At 37.6% G+C, this 17,741-nt stretch overlaps 1 protein-coding gene across 5 annotated transcripts in view; it reads right to left on the bottom strand.

Moving 5' to 3' along the window:
* AGBL1 (AGBL carboxypeptidase 1) overlaps window positions 1–17,741 on the bottom strand; it is a 945,533-nt gene that overhangs the window by 158,576 nt on the left and 769,216 nt on the right. For 3 of the 5 annotated variants that reach the window (XM_074399982.1, XM_074399983.1, XM_074399986.1), the window contains exon 23: window positions 1,084–3,950. The exons of the other annotated variants lie outside the window; for them this stretch is intronic. In XM_074399982.1, the coding sequence (XP_074256083.1) occupies window positions 3,743–3,950 (208 nt within the window). In that variant the 3' untranslated portion in view covers window positions 1,084–3,742. Of the gene's footprint in view, window positions 1–1,083; window positions 3,951–17,741 lie in introns of those variants that run through there. 5 annotated transcript variants of the gene reach the window in all.

The raw sequence follows: 17,741 nt of genomic DNA, 5'->3' as shown, positions 1-17,741 counted from the left end.
TGAGATGTGACACAGAATAGCCTCCAGTCCTGGCAGGAAAAAAGAGAGGTCTGCTCCCGAGTCCCCTCATCCCTCCTCCAATCAATTGCCTCCCCAACTCACTGGCACCTGGGATTAGGTGCTTAGGACATTCACCCGAGTCCCCAACATCACTAGGTGTTAGGTACACCTCTCTGTTCTCCTTCTGCTTCCTGATGGACCTCTGATTTCCAATTTCTAGGAAACCTCTCCAAATGGCTGTCACGTAGGCCACCAACATTCAACATGACCCCAAACTGCACTTTCTTTGACCTGAAGACAGACCTTCTGCTCGCTCTTCAAATATGGTAATGTCATACCAGCGGCACTTTTGAGACTACTGAGCAACCAGCAGAGCAGCAGCACCAAACCGTCAGCCATGTATGAGGGAGCAGCGGTGCTGATACAGACATGCTAGTGACAGTCACGGGCACGCCTCTGCGGAAGGCTCTTTAAGGCTCCCCATCACAGTCAGAATTGAGTTCAGCCTCTTCCTCAAGGCATGTCAAAGGCTGCTTAATTTTCTATCTGTTTTCCATTTCATCTCTTGTCACTCTCCTCCTTTTCTCACATACAAACACATCTTTTTAAAAATAATTTAAGTTCTGGGATACATGTGCAGAACAGGCAGGTTTGTTACGTAGGTATACATGTGCTATGATGGCTTGTTGCACCCATCAACCCGTCATCTACATTAAGTATTTCTCCTAATGCCAACCCTCCCCTAGCCCCCAACCCTGCAACAGACCCCAATGTGTGATGTTCCCCTCCCTGTGTCCACGTGTTCTCATTGTTCAACTCCCACTTATGAGTCGGGACATGTGGCGTCACATGGAACATATTATTTCAAGTTCTGACTCTACCACACGGCCTTTGCGCAAAATCTTCCCACTTCTTCGCATGTCTTTTCTCAGTTTGGACCTGAAAAGTCCTGTGCATTCTTCAAAAATCACCTAATTTATGACTTCTTTTTGGTAGTCTTTTCCCACAACTGCCACCCCCGTTACATTAGGTATTTTTGCTATACTCTTCGCACGGCTCCATAAAGTCGTGGGCCACACTGCATTAAATTAGAATGTTTATTGTTCTTCTTTCTCTGATTACTGAGGGCACAAAATGGGTCTTTCTTATCTGCATCCATAGAGCTTAGTAAAGTGCATGACCCATAGCCTTTATTTAAGAGTGGAGGGCTGGGCGTGGTGGCTCACGTCTGTAATCCCAGCACTGTGGGAGGCCGAGGCGGGTGGATCACAAGTCAAGCGATTGAGATCATCCTGGTCAACATGGTGAAAACCTGACTCTACTAGAAATACAAAAAATTATCTGGGCATGGTGGCACGTGCCTGTAATCCCAGCTACTCGGGAGGCTGAGGCAGAAGAATTGCCTGAACCCAGGAGGTGGAGGTTGCGGTGAGCCGAGATCGCACCATTGCACTCCAGCCTGGGTAACAAGAGCGAAACTCTGTCTCAAAAAAAAAAAAAAAAAAAAAAAAAAAGTGGAAACGTGAAATATGGGAGGAGCTAAAAGATATATAGTGCTTGGGTTTTACTTTCAGTATCTTTGCTAATCTTCAAATTTCTTGTGTATGTTACAGAAGGAGATATATCTTCATGTGAAGAATGGATGTGTAATTTCTGAACTATAGCAAGGACATTTGGAAAAGAGTTAAAAAATAAGAGACTGTCAACAATGCTATCAGCTCCCCGAATCACAATAGATGCCTTTCTTCTATGCCATGGAGCTAATCTAGGGCAAAGTTTTGCTCTGTGGCTTTCTGCTGGTCACGAGGTGTGTGCTATGAGTTTCATCTGAAATTATTCTAACGTTTCCAAAACTCTCTTGGTGGTGTTTGGAACATCAGGAGAAGTCTCTTTGGCAGATATGTAATCCCCAAATATGCATTATTATCTTTTCCCTTGGTATTCAGACTTTTACTTCAGACTCTGAACTTTAGCTGGGCCCATCTCATATTAAGACTGTGTTTTCCAACCTCTGTTGCAACTTCCTGTGGCCATAGGCCCATTTTTCAGCCGATGAGATTAAGCAGAAATATTATGTATAGCTTTTGGAAAGATAGAAAATGGGCGCTTCTTTTTGTGTTCTTTTTGCTGCTGTCTGCGATGCGGAAGCAATGGCTGGTGCTTCAGCAGCCATTCTAGACCAAGAGTAGAATATATGTAAAATATATGCTACTTGAGAAGATCATGGATGAAACCTGCAAGTACTTGGATACACAGTTTTTCATGTTTAAGCACCCAGCACCTGAAGACTCTGCCAGGATCCCCAGAGTCTCAGTGGGGCTCATGGTTTGCTCTGGGGAGCTCAAATGCTATGGTGGGGAAATAACAGTAGAAGATGATACTCATATATGAAACAACTTAAATAACCACTTAGAATTCTCGCTGAGAAGCCAAGAAGAAACCCAACTCCTCTACTTCCAGCTTGCTTCAGTTTTAAGCACAGGAACGGAGAATAACAGAACAGTCTTGAAAGGGTCCATGGTCATCTTGAGGCTACCTGTTGAGTCCCATTCTTTTTGTTTGTTTTAATGAAGATATTCATATTTACTAGTACCCAGAGCAATGCAATTAGAGCAATTAGATGCCATTTTTCAGTACTGGAAAGGATTCAGCTATATGCTATTATGTGGCAAGGATACAATCAACTTGGATATATTCTACCTTAGAAATAACCATGAATGAGAACATGCGGTGTTTGAATTTCTGCTCTTGTGTCAGTTTGCTGAGAATGATGGTTTCCAGGTTCATCCATGTCCCTACAAAGGACGCAAACTCATCGTTTTTGATGGCTGCATAATATTCCATGGTGTATATGTACCACATTTTCCCTATCCAGCCTATCATCGATGGGCATTTGGGTTGGTTCCAGGTCTTTGCTATTGTAAACAGTGCTGCAATGAACATTCGTGTGCATGTGTCCTTGAACAATGAGAACACATGGACACAGGGAGAGGAGCACTACACACTGGGGTCCATTGGGGGGAAATGGGGGGGTGGGAAGGTAGGAAGAGATAGCATGGGGAGAAATGACAGATACACGTGAGGGGAAGGAAGGCAGCAAACCACACTGCCATGTGTGTACCTATGCAACAATCTTGCATGTTCTTCACATGTACCCCCAAACCTCAAATGCAATAAAAAAAAATCAAACATAGTTACTGGATATTAACATGGAGAAAAAGACATAAAAATAAATAATTTTTACAATAAACTTTAGAGAAAGGAGAAAAAAAAAAAAAAGAAATAACCATGAAAAGAGAGCGCCTACTTCCAGGAGTTCTCATAGAAGTCTTGGGATTAATTTGGGATTAATAAGGAGGTGCTATTGTACAGTAATGTTGGTTTGGCCACATTTCTTTCTCTCTCTCTTTTTTTAATTAATTGTACTTTAGGTTCTGGGGTACGTGTGCAGACCATGCAGGATTGCTGTATAGGTACATACGTTGAGTCCTATTCTAAGCACAATGGCAGCTTGCATAGGCCCCAGGAGCTACCTACATGTGCATGTAAAATATTATAAGGTGGTCAGCTTCTATGCATAGGGAAACTAGAACAAAATCTGGAAACGGGGTTGCTGAGCTCACAAAGGCTGGCTTTTTGCACTGGCGTATATATTGTGTGTGTCTGATCATGAAGCAGCAGAAACTTAGCTGCATGTTCAATCCAATAGTTGGAGACACAGAAATTGCTGTGAACCTTGGGGCTATGGGATGGCTTCTCCTCCCTGCTCTGGTGCCTCCTCTTCTTCCTCTCCCTCGTCCTTATTGTAGGCACACTCCTGGATCCTCCGGTCCAACTCAGACAAGTTCCCTTCCTGTTCTGAGCTGCTGTCTGTACTGTAATCAACTTCCTCCATGCAGGCAGGTTCATCCTCCAGTTCCAAAGGGATGCTGCCACTTCTGCTGCTGCAGCTGTCATTTGGTCCCAGGAAATATGGAGAAGAAAGGAAAAAGAGGAAGGTAGACAGGGAAAAAGTACAAAGGGGAAGGGAAGTAGAAGGAGGAAGATGGGGAAGCGGAGAGAGAAATGAAAAGAGAATTAGCCAAAAAAGAGAACATATTCAGTTGGTTGAAACAGGAGAATGGAAGCTTCCTGGTCTGAGTTTTAATCTCAGATCACTGCTCCTTTAAATGTGTCGCATGCACACTATCCTGTGTCCTCAACCTTGAGGCTGGGTGAAACTTGTACACAATTTGCAGGCTTCTTTCTTCTTCCGCCAGCAAAGTCTGCATTTCTTAACCCTATTTCCAATTAGAAGATGTGCACAGCCTCACATATTTAGAATTTTTCAGAGTAGTTTAGGCTTTAAGTGACCAATCAGAGAAGGCCACCACTGAGTATCTGAGAATGCCATGTTATTTTCTCGCAGGAAAGCGTGGTATCTGAATGCAGGAAGACAGAATTCAAAGCCCTCAGGTTTCCCACTCCAATAAACAACACTATGAGTCCTATTGCACGGTTCTCCTTCTTCATGATGAATGGTTTACAGGAACTGGGAAATTAATCCAGATTGAAATTAACAAATGAGACAGTAAGTGGGCAAACAGCATTCTGCTTCTGTAGTGTACTTCCCCACTCACCCCTCCCTCCAGTTTATGACAAATGGAAGATCAACAGGGGTTGACCAGCAAGAGATAGAAGAGGGCAGTAGGAATGAACAGTGACAAAAACTTCACCGCATATTGTGAGCAGGAGGAGTTTCCTCCCAAGGAGCTGCATGTCTCCCTCATTTGCATGAGGCACCTTCATTCCAGAAGACTTTCTAATCACTCCCTACTTAGGACTTAACCAATTAGGATTAGCAGCGTGCTGGGTTTCTACTCGGTGATTTACAGAAGGCAAGCACTTCATAAATCAGGCAGAGCTGTTCGTCCACCTGCCGTGCCATAAACAACGAAAATGGGAAATCAGCGGCATGGTTACATGTTAGCTTGGAAGATGAATCAAAGGCCAGTGTCTTAATTGTCTGCTGACTGATGTGAGCTGCTTCTGCGCTCTCTGGGCTGCAGTACCCTAAACTGAAGTTCTGGTAGGACATTGCCTGGATGGAGAGGAAGGGGAAGAAATCTGAAACTCGTTTCTACAGCACCACAACATTAAATTGTTATCATATTTTACGGGCTGACTTGTGGGTAATAAAGTAGCCGAGTAAGGGAAGGTAAGAGCTGCCCCAGCTGCAACACAGAATCAAGTCATCAAGGACCCTGGGAGCCTGTGCCTCACCTGCCATCATGCTAGGTATGGAGGTGTCAGTGTCATGCAATGTCAAGAGGATGTATTTAAATACTGGCTGTGGGACTTTGGAAAAACTGCTTAATCTCATAAAATGTCCATAATAATTCCTCAATAGTGGCACTGAATACTAACTGAGAAAACACATGGATGTTGTCTAGCAGAGTATTCGGTGAAATAAAGGCAATCACCACATGTTAATCCCATTGCTCTACTGTCGATTCTGAAGAAGAGGTGAAACATGGTGTGGAAGGAAAGCATGCACTCAGATTTGTTGCTTCACACCTGGGTTACTGCAATAACTATCATGAATAATATCTCTTAAATATAATTTTTATTATGCCACTTTCAGATTCTGGAACTTGCAATGATGCTACCTTCCCTATTAGGGCAATGAGAGCATCGATGAACAGGGCTTTCCTACAGGGTCCCTTGGGACAGAACAAGGTCAATCTTGCTTAAATAACGTCCTGCCTTGAATCCTGCACAGTTGGCTCCTGTCACTCATGACCTTGTGGTTCTCCCACGCAGCAAGCTGTCAAGTTGTACTTGCCGTGGTCATTCAGAATTCCCAGACTTAAAGTTTTCCCAAGCCTTCACAATTTCCTAAAACGGCCTGCCAACCCCTCAACATGCAAACAAATACAGTTTTTGAAAAAAATCTCATCTTAATTTCTACCAAAGGACCATTTTGGTAACTCCATCTCTTAATGAAATTTCCCTTTTCTAAATATGAGTCTTTACAAATTAATTTATTTTTATTATGAACATGGTTATAGTCTTATTGTCAAATAGCCCTCTGTCAGATTTGTTTTATGCTATAGAACACCTAGAATGTAATGAGATCATACTAGACATGCAATAAAGAGTTGCTGAATTGAACATATAACAGAAGTACGTACAGAAAAAGCCATATTTGAATTATCTTTTGTGAAATTACTTTTGTGTTTGTTTTTCAAAAAATTTAATATATGGATTATGCCACAATTATCATGTCTGTGAATTCTGGCAATTTATAACAAACATGTTTTCCTTTGTCATTTATATATAATAAAATATATGTAATATGTTTATATATAATGATATATATTATATTTGATAGCACAAATAAAATTTATAATACATATTATATATTATATAATAATACATTATGTAACATATACGTTAGAAACACATATATAAATTTAGGAGTCTAAAAATTATTTAATTTTGTCTCTCACTTATTTGCTTAAGTGCAATGTAGGCATTCTAATGAGTTAGGGAATTAAGATACATATTCAAAGACTGTCACTTCTAAAAAATAGAGAAGTATTTCTACCTTTTCCTCCTTCTAATTTCCCTCAATATTGTTTATTAAAAAAACAAGAAGACACTAAAATGTGAATGGAGTGGGGACAGAAAAAGACCATATCAGGGCCTCAGACTGGCAGGTGGAGTTGGCAATGATCTCTCTGGGTTTCCTTTTGGCCTCACAGAAGGAACTTGGAGCTGGAACTTCTGAGAACTGGAAATGCCAACAGGTGCAGATGATGAAAAGCCCCAACCAGAACTTGTTTTCTCTAGCCACATGATGAGGAAAGGGGCAGCTTAGCAAGAAATAAAAGTTTGTTCTACTCCAGGCAAAAACCACAAAAACCACAAAACCAGCAGTCCCACTGCCATCCCCATCAACAAAAGCAGGAAGCCTAGGATTTTACTCTCGCCAGACTGTTAGGGTGTACCCCAAACCCACTTCTTTCCCCCATGCTGAGGAGGGGGTGTAGGGAGAGAAGTCAGGGGAGGGAGTCAAGACTTTTATCCCAATTTGGTAATCATGTGGCTTCCTCTCCCTCAGTATCAGTGGAGGTTGTGTGGGGAACTTGGATCTCTACAGACAATTGTCAGTAACAAGACTGTCCCCTACCATTGGCGAGCAGTGAGGAGGAACTCCCGCTTCCTCTGGCCTGAGTGGGATCAGCAAAGGTGTGGTGGGGAGCTGGAATTCCCACCATGGCCCAGCAGTAGCAAGGAGCCCCTCCCCACACTGGGTGCCCCTGGAGGCCTAGTGGGGAGCCTCAACTTTCACCCAACACCTGACAGTAACAAGCTCCCTTTTTCTTTGTCTGAATGGTGCCACAGAAGATCAGCTCAAACAGAAGATTTAAATAAAATCCATAGCCTTATAGTATAATACTCAAAATGTCCAAGTTTCAACAGAAAATCACTTCTCAAAGATAATCAAGACATGCCAACACTAAGATGATACACGTGTTAAAATTATCTGACAAGGATTTTAAAGCATATAAGTGCTCCCATGAGTAATTATGGACACATGAAACAAATGAAAAAAAAAATAAAATGTCTCAGGAAAGAAAGAGAAAGGCCCAGCAAAAATGTAGGAAAAATAAATGGAAACTGTAGAGGTGAGAAATCCAATAACAGAATTATAGAACTTGGTAAAAAACACAGAAAGTCTCAGCAAAGAGATGGAAGCTATAAAGAAAAATGAAATGAAAATTTTAGAATGAAAATGTATAAAAAGCTAGATAAAGGAAACTCAATGGAGGGTCTCAAGAACAGAAAGGAGAAGGGAGAGGGAAGAATCGGTGAACCTGAAAGTAGAACAACAGAAAAACTCAGTTTAAACAAAAGAGTGAAAATAGACTTAAAAAATAAAAAGAACATTAAGACCCTGTAGCACTATAACAAAAAGATCTAATCTTCATTTCAGCATTATCCCTAAAAGAAGAGAGGCTATGAAGATATCCAAAGAAATAATGTCTGAAAATGTCCTAAACTTTGCACAAGACATAAACCTACAAATACAAGAAACTCAGAAAAACCCCAGGCAGATAAAGCCAAAGAAATCAGTGCAAAGACAGATCGTGGCTAACCTTCTTCAACTAAATAGAAACTTAAAATCTTGAAAGCTGTGAGACAGAAACTTTAGGGGAACAATGCTGTAGGGAAAAACGATTTGAATGGCAGCTGAGTTCTCATCAGAAACCACAGAGGACAGAAGAAAACGGCACACTATTTTTCAAGTATTGAAAGCAAAGAACTGACAACCTAATACTCTACAACTGGCAAAGACATCCTTCCAGAATAAAGGGAAACTTAACATTCTCATGGGAAGTAAAGTTTTGATAATTTTTTGTTGACAAATACCCTAAAAGAATGGTTAAAGAAAACTCTTTAAACATAAATAAAATAATAAAAGAAGAAATTTTTAACACAAGCAAGGCAGAAAAAGCAACCAAAGAGTAAAAATATAAGCAAATACACAGATTTTTTTCTTTTCCTAAGCTATTAAGATGGTGTTTAACAGTTGAATTAAAATTTTTAAAATTGTGTGTTGTTTTCTACCATATTATATAAATAGCTGAGATGTTCAACAACACTAACCACAAGGGAAATACAAATTAAGACTAAGATGAGCTATCACTGCCCACCTATGAAAAGAAATACAATTTAAAGTAGTCATTATACCAAATGCTGGAGAGAAGATGATGAGCCAGATCTCTAATACATTCCTTTCACCCAGATACATTCCTGGTGGGTGTGTACAGCCATTCTGGAATATAGTTTTTTACTTTCGTTAAAAACTCAAAATACTGGACATTATACCCCAGGTATCTAAAAACTTACATCTGCACTGAAATCTGTACATAATAGTTCACAGCAGCTTGATCTGTAATAGCCCAAACCTGGAAACATCAAAATGTCCAAAAATAGGTGAATGGTCAATGAACTGTGGGACCTGCATACCAGGGAATACTAGTCAACCACAAAAATAAATGAATTATTAATACTGATATTAATAGTTTTGCTATTTGAGCACTAACCAGTTAAATTGTAACATAACAATTAAAAAAAATTCATCCACAATAGAACCAAGATATATAAAATGCTTACTCATAAAAGCAATAAAAAATGTAGGTTTACAAGAAAAAGTACCGAATTTCAGTGTGGGTGACTCTTAAATACATACAAAGAAAATTACAAACTATTTTGAAGTAAATACTTTCTTCAATTATTAAAAATTTTTGAAATTGTTTGAAATGTAACTGGAAGAACAAATGACCAGCAAAAACATGGAATTAGGTTAAAGAAAAAGTTATAAAGAAAGGGCAATTAGGGCTTACCTGCTCTACTCAGGTTAGGACTCTTTATAAGCTACTCTAACAAAACATAATAAAGCTGAAGAAATAAAAATATAATGCATTAGAAGAAAGAGTTGGAAATGAAGACACCATTATGTACACAAGGTATTACCCTATAAGAGGGGTTTTTTAAAATAGAGTGCCTGCAACAATTTTGGCATGAAGCCAAGTTATAACCCTACCTCACACCATGATAAAAAATTTAATTCTGGATGGCTTGAAAGTATTGAGAAAATGCATTAGAAATAGAAATATCAAAGAAATATCAAAAGAAAACACAATTAATGTTTTATAGATCTTACGATAGAATTCTTTCTAAATTTGACACCAAAGGCAATTGAACTCTTCTAAAAAATCTTTTAGAATTAAAACAGAAATCTAAAACCGGGTCAACATATTTGAAAGCCATATAAAAAGCAAGAAAAGTTTTGCAATGTGTAAAACCATCAAATGATCATTATTGGGAATATTTAAAGAATTCTTATAACCTGGCCAAACAAAATCCTCACCACTGAAAAATGATCAGGGGTATGAGTAGAAAACTTATAAGTGAAGAATGTGGGGATAAAAATATAAGAAAAAATGAGGAAAAAATTGAAAAGTGAAGCTTACACTACGTAAAATAATAATAATATTATAGGATGCTACTGTTCATGTATAAAACTGATACAAAATTGTGAGAATATCATTAAGTGTTACATTAGACAGGGTCCAAGTAAACTAATACCTTTGCAAGTACTGAAGGGTGGTACCATCTTTCCAGAAAGTAATCTGCAACAATTATCAAAAGCTTTCAAAAAAAACAGCCTTTCACCCAGATAGTCAACATCTCATTAATGAAATGGTTGGGGAAAAATATCTATTTTATATACCAGGAAGTTCATTCTAGCATTGTTTACAGAAGGAATAATACACACAAAACAAATCTGATATGATATTGGTAAATGGTATCTTCACTCGACTGTCTTTTCCAAACTCTCAAAAAATAACAGTCCAAAAAAAAAAAAAAATTCCAATTACACTGAAACTGGAAAGTGGCCTTAACTTTAAACTATAGACTATGAAAAGTATATGCTAAATATACTTAAGTTTGGAAAATTTACAGAAAAAAAGTAAGAAATTATTTTCCAGTTTGTCAAGCAGGCTGAGGAGTGTTCTGAAAATTACTAAGGATTCTGATAAGATCAACCAAAGTCTTCTCTCTGAGGAATTTTAGGTTCCTAGGATGAAACTAGGAAAACTAAGAAACATACATGTATTAGGGTTCTCTCAAGGGACAGAACTAATAGGATGAATATATGAAGTGGAGTTTATTAGGAGAATTGACTCAAATGCTCGCAAGTGAAGTCCCACAATAGGCCACTCACAAGGTCAGGAGGCAGAAAGCCAGTCTGAGTCCCCAAAGCCTCAAAAGTAGGGAAGCCAAGAGTACAGCCTTCAGTCTGTGGCCAAAGGCCTGAAAGTCCCTGCCAAATCATTGGTGTAAGTCCAAGAGTCCAAAAGCGCAAGAACTTGGAGTTTGATGTTTAAGGGCAGCAATCATCCCGCACAGGAGAAAGATGAAGGTCAGAACACTTAGTCAGTCTAGCCCTTCTATCTTCTTCCACCTGCTTTATTCTAGCCGTGCAGGCAGCTGATGGGGTGGTGCCTATCCAGATTGAGGGCGGGTCTGCTTCTCCCCGTCCACTGACTCAAATGTCCATCTCCTTCGGCAACACCCTGACAGACACACCCAGGAATAAAATGTTTCATCCTTCAATCCAATCAAGTTAAACACTCAGTATTAACTATCACAATATGCGTCAGGTCACCGAAGCACAGTGTGCATGCTAGGACTCATCGATGGGAGGTCAAGCCAGGATCATTTTTGCATGACATGCACAGCTAATTCAGATGAATTGTCTTCATTTGAGATAAGATGAAGAACAAATTAAGACTTGATATACCCAGTAAATGTATATAAGTATTATTGAATATAAATTTAAAAGAATTTTAAGATTTTAAAATACAGAATTTCAAGCTACTTTTTTTTAACATCTATTTTAGGTTCAGGGGTACATGTGAAGGTTTGTTATGTAGATAAACTTGTGTCATGGAGGTTTGTTGTACAAATTATTTCATCACACAGCTATTAAGCCAGTACCCAATAGTTATCTTATCTGCTCCTCTCCCTCCTCCCACCCTCTACCCTCAAGTAGATTCTAGTTCCTATTGTTTCATTTTTGGGTTCAAAAGTTCTCATCATTTAGCTCCCACTTATAAGTGAGAAAATGTGGTATTTGGTTTTCTGATCCTGCTTCAGTTTGCTGAGGAGAATGACCTTCCGCTCCATTCGTATTCCCACAAAAGACATAATCTCATTCTTTTTTACGGCTGCATAGTATTTCATGGTGTATATGTACCATATTTTTTAATCCAGTCTATTATTGATGCGCATTTAGGTTGATTCCATGTCTTTGCTATTGTGTATAGTACATGCATGTGTCTTTGTGGTAGAATAATTTATATTCCTCTGGGTATACACCCAGTAATGGGATTGCTGGGTTGAATGGTAGTTCTTTCAGCTCTTTGAGGAATCACCATGTGTTTTCCTCAATGGTTGAACTAATTTATACTCCCAACAATATATGTGTTCACTTTTCTCCACCACCATCCCAACATGTGTTATTTTTTGACTTTCTAATGATAGCCATTCTGACTGGTGTGAGATGGTATCTCAATGTGGTTTTGATTTGCATTTCTTCAATGATCAGTGACGTTGAGCTTTTATATATATATATATATATATATATATATATATATACTTTATATATAACATATATGTTATATATTATATATTATTATATATATTATATAATAATATAATTATACATTATATATTATATTATATATTATATATTATATTATATATATTATATATATTATATGTATATATGTATGTATATATGTATAAATATATGTATATATGTATATATATTGTATATATGTATATATATTATATATTATATTATATATTATATATTATAATTATACATATTATTATATAGAATATATATTATATATTATTATATAGAATATATATAATATATATTATTATTATATTATTATAATATATATTATATTATTACATATTATATAATTATATATATTATATATATATTCTTTATATATTCTTTATATATATATATATATATTCTTGCTTCCCACATACTTGTCTTCTTTTGAAAAGTGTCTTCCATGTCCTTCACTCACTCTTTAATGGGTTTTTCTCTTGTAAATTTAAGTTCCTTCTAGACACTGGATATTAGACCATTGTCAAATGTATAGTTTGCATATTTTCTCTCATTCTGTAGGTTGTCTGTTTACTGTGCTGACAATTTCTTTTGCACTGCAGAAGCTCTTAAGTTTAATTAGATCCCACTTGTCAATTTTTTTCACTTCATCTAGGACCTTCCTCTAGGATTTTGACAAAGCTGACAAAAAGAAGCAATGGGGAAAAGGCTACCTGTTCCGTAAGTGCTGCTGGGATAACTGGCTAGTCAAAAGCAGCAGATTAAAGCTGGAACCCTTCTTTATACTACATACGAAAATTAACTCAAGACATACTAAAAACTTAAATATAAAACCCGAAAGTATAAAAGTGCTGGAAGACAACCTAGGCAATACTACTACCCTGGACATATGAATGAGAAAAGACTTCATGACAAAGTCACCAAACGTGGTCAAGCTACTTTTCAGACAGCACAGCAGAGTTGAAGAATAAAATACTAAATCTCCAAAAAAATTTTAATCTATTCTAGAGCCTTAACAAAACTCTGGATAATTTTTTTTCCTGTTATTTTGTGTGTCTTCATTCATTTGTTTGATAGTGTATTTGTCAAATATTTATTCAGGGCCAGGTGCAGTGGCTCACGCCTGTACTCCCAGCACTCGGCAGGCCTAGGTGGGCAGATCACTTAGGCCAAGAAGTTCCACAGCAGCCTGGGCAACACAGCAAAACCCTGTATCTACAAAACACTTGAAAATCAGCTAGGCATGCCAGCATGTGAGTGTAGTTCAGCTGGCTATTCATGAGGCTGAGGTGGGAGGGTCACCTGAGCCCAGGAAGTCGAAGCTGCAGTAAGTTGAGATCGCACAAGCACACTCCAGCCTGGGTGACAGAGTGAGTCCCTGTCTCAAAAAAAAAAAAAAAAAGAAAAGAAAAAGAAATCAGCACCTACCATAAAATTAAAGATAAAAGATGAGAAGAGTAAATTATCATAGTTCAAGAAAAAAAATGAAGGTGACTAAAATGTACGGAAACCATAATCATACATGAAGCAACAACAATTAGGGTAGAAACTACTGGGGGAAAATCAATGACAAGAAAATCAGAGGTGTAAAATTTACATAAAACACACTGAACATATCCAAGAAATAAGAAAAAATAGTAATAAATATGAAAGAAACATTAAAAAAATAGTGTAGCGTAGAAAATCGCAATTCGAATATGTAATATGTAAGAAATAAGTTAATAGGAGAGAAAATAGGTGTGAAAGTAAAGCAATGAAGGACCAACGTAATAGAAAATATATAGTTCAAAGATATCACAGAAAAAAAAAACCCTCAGATACAGAAAAACCTGCTTTTAGCTCAAAATGCTGCATCATACGCCAGAAATAAGAACAGATGGAATGATCCACCACAGCATATAATCTTACTTATTCAATCATCCATTCTATCCTGAAACATCGAGTACCATCTCTATGTCTAACAGAGTGCTTGGAGCTGAGAAACATGTAAGGCACTATAGCAGTTTCAATTTCAAAGATAAAGGAAAAAGTATATCAACATGTAAGTAGAAAAATAAGTCTTCTAAAATGAGGAACACAGACTGATTTTAATGGTCTCTACTCTGGGGTAAGTGTCCCCAGTGACAGAAAATATCAAAAGAAAATTAAAATCTGACCAAATAATTTTCAAAAAAACCAAGTTGTTTTGCAAAAGAAAGACACTGCCTAACATGCAAGACCTCAAGAAATAAAAAAGTTATTTGCTTTCCTTAGGAATGTGCATGCAGGGGATAGAGGGAAACACTACTTGAGAAACTCTAGGAAACCCAAAGATTAATAAAGTGAAGATCTCAAAAATGGGGAATGTGTGGTCAGAAAAGTGTTGATGAGCATAGAACTATCTTGTAATAAATATATAACTAAGGATAATCTGAAAATGATGTTTATAAAACAATACTCATGCTGTCAATCTTGTCAATGTAAAAGTGAGGCTATAACTAATACAAATTAAAAGGTACGCATGAGAAAGAAATTGCATTTTGGAATTATCTTTTACAGCACAAGTCAACAGACAATCTAGTAATTTCAAAAAAAAAAAAAAAAACCCCACAAAAAAATTGAGATTTAAATATGGGAAAGTAATGTTAGCAATGCGACAAAGTTAGGAAACCTAATTACCAGAACGGGGAAAGACTTGACAAAATACAGAAATCATGGATTATACAGATGTAGATTTCACAATTACAAAGTGAATCCCAAACCCCTTAATTCTTGTTGGGTAAAACTGGAGGCCTGCATTAGAAAGAAATACAAAACAGCCGGGTGCGGTGGCTCATGCCTCTAATCCCAGAACTTTGGGAGGCCGAGGCGGGTAGATCACGAGGTCGAGAGTTCAAGACCATCCTGGTCAACATGGTGAAACCCCGTCTCTACTAAAAATACAAAAAATTAGCTGGGCATGGTGGCGCGTGCCTGTAATCCCAGCTACTGAGGAGGCTGAGGCAGGAGAATTGCCTGAACCCAGGAGGCGGAGGTTGCGGTGAGCCGAGATCGCGCCATTGCACTCCAGCCTGGGTAACAAGAGCGAAACTCCGTCTCAAAAAAAAAAAAAAAAAAAAAAAAAAAAAAAAAAAAGAAGAAGAAGAAGAAGAAGAAAGAAAGAAAGAAACACGAAACTAGCATGCAGGTATTTTTTTTCCAAAACCCAGGGTGTATGGAACTCTCTTGGGAGGGTGTGAAGGTTACAGCTTGCTGAAGATACACTCACAATAACAAATCATATGTCAATGAGGAAATAATCCACTCTGAGTAAGAATCAGCAGATACAAAAAGCAGCAAAAGCAGACACTCGCGAACTTGAAATATTATGAACACTTGGAAAAGACTATAGAATGATTACATTTGAAATAATTAATTAATTAGAATAAGTTCTGGAAACATAATGAAAGAATAAGATATTTTTGGGGAAAAAAGGTAGATTTGAATATTAAACAGATTTTCTCTAAATGAAAAATAAATTTAACAAAAAGCTTAATAGAATGGTCAAATGCCAAAAAAGACACGGTTCAGCAAAGATAATAAACAAGAAGAGATTTTTAAAAGTAGTGTTTAGGGTAAATTGGTAATAGATAATATTTAAAAAGGTAATAATTGAAAGATGATAGTCTTCAAGAAATACTCTAGAAAAAATAGGAAATACATGAAGTTCATAATTAAATACATCATAATAAACATCAATAAAGAAGGGCAAATCTTAGATCACTTGAGAAAGAAGGACAGATTATTCTTAAATAAATGATCAACATAAATTTTCCATGAAGACAAATTAAATAAGGGAAACTAGGTGAAAGAAACTTCCTATGGTATCTTTGCAGTGTTTCTATAAATATAAAATTATTCTAAATTTAAAGCTTAATTTAAAAAACCAAAAACAAGCAAATAAATAAAAATGTTAAAGCCAGGCAGAAAAGGGAAATTAATTTCAATCGAAACTAAAATTAAACATAAATGAAAGGAAAGAGCATTTTAGCATCATGCAGAAATCAAATGGTCGTTCCACTGAAAGAGTGGGCCTTAATATTGAGATGTAAGAAATATGTGGAGAAAACACTGAAAATTGATTTTATTTTCTCCTTTCACCTGGAATCTTTGATGTCCTGTAAACACATATTCAAAAGTAAAGTCACTTTGGGTGATACTGGAGAGACATGGTGTAGGGGGCAAGATATAAATCAGGCACAAAACATAAAATTGGAGTGAGATATGTAATTTTGGGTTTGAATCCTCCAAATGCCAAGTGAGAAGCAGGATTTGCCTTCTCTGAGCCTTGTTCCCTTCATCTGTAAAATGGGAATCTTACTGTTTTTCTTCTTGAAATGACATACATAGAAACGAATGGCAGAGCATAAAACCTGTTTTTCTTCTCAAAATGATGCACTTAGAATCAAATGTCATAGCACAAAACCTCATATACAGTCTCGCTCAACTGAATTTTTATTCCCCTTTCCTTTCCACGGGGTTTGAAGACAGCGTATGAAAATAATTTTCTCCTGGCAAGTTCATCATCCTCATCCTCAAACATAAACCTATATAAATGCAGCTTTCAAACAGTCTCTAAGCAAAGCCATTACGAAGTCTCTATCCCTTGCCACTCTTCCAAGCCAGCCTATACGGCAATTTGCAAATTTATGATGTGATAAATAGAATTTCTTTGTTTTGATTTTTTATTTGCATATTTATTGAGATATGACGATCTTAATTAGTTCTGCTTTTTTTGTTTTGTTTGTTTTCTTGGTTGGGAAAAGACAGCTTCCTATAATGAAAAATAATTCTGCATGCTAACAGGGTGAACAAAACCCAGCCTGTGGCATTCCTTGATGTTGATGCTGATTTAAACGCAGCTTTGTGGATTTTTTTTCCCACTTGTTTTCTCTTTAAATGCTGAGGTAATGCGCAAGACTTGGGTGAATGCCAGACCTCAAGAGGCAGCCACCTGCTGAGAAGCAAGAGGCGAACACTTAAAATTCCAGACACTCAGATTCATCCGCATGCTCTCCCAGCTACCTGTCATCCGTCTCCCTCCTGAAAAAGCTGAGCTCCACGGAATGCCTCCTTCTAATGAAATGCAACTCCGGCTGCATCTCAGTTTTTGCAGGCTAGCAAAGAGCAACTCTGAATTCCCTGGGTGAATGAGTCCTCAAGGCAGTATTTGGTGGTGTTGCCCACATGCTGCCATTCTTCTTTGACCTTCTAATTACTCTCTCTCGGAGCAGAGCTGTGTGAATGCTGCGCTCCATCTAAGAGGCAGGAGCAGCCTATTACACAACTGATACACACTTACAGACACACTGCGTATGCCCACCACAAACGTCTCACCATCATCACCCAGAACTTTTAGCATGGTTCCCTAGGGTTTTGTGTTTGTCAGGTACTTCACGCCATCACAAAGTCTGTCCCTGATTTAACACATTTAAGAGGAAGGACATAATTTATGACTGCCCGTTTTTGTTTTTGTTTTTTTTTTTTGTTAACTCCAGTAATGGAGCATTTTCTATGT

Source organism: Saimiri boliviensis, chromosome 5 (genome assembly GCF_048565385.1).
Source record: "Saimiri boliviensis isolate mSaiBol1 chromosome 5, mSaiBol1.pri, whole genome shotgun sequence".
Taxonomy (NCBI): Eukaryota; Metazoa; Chordata; class Mammalia; order Primates; family Cebidae; genus Saimiri; species Saimiri boliviensis.
This window is presented reverse-complemented; position numbering and strand designations above follow the sequence as displayed.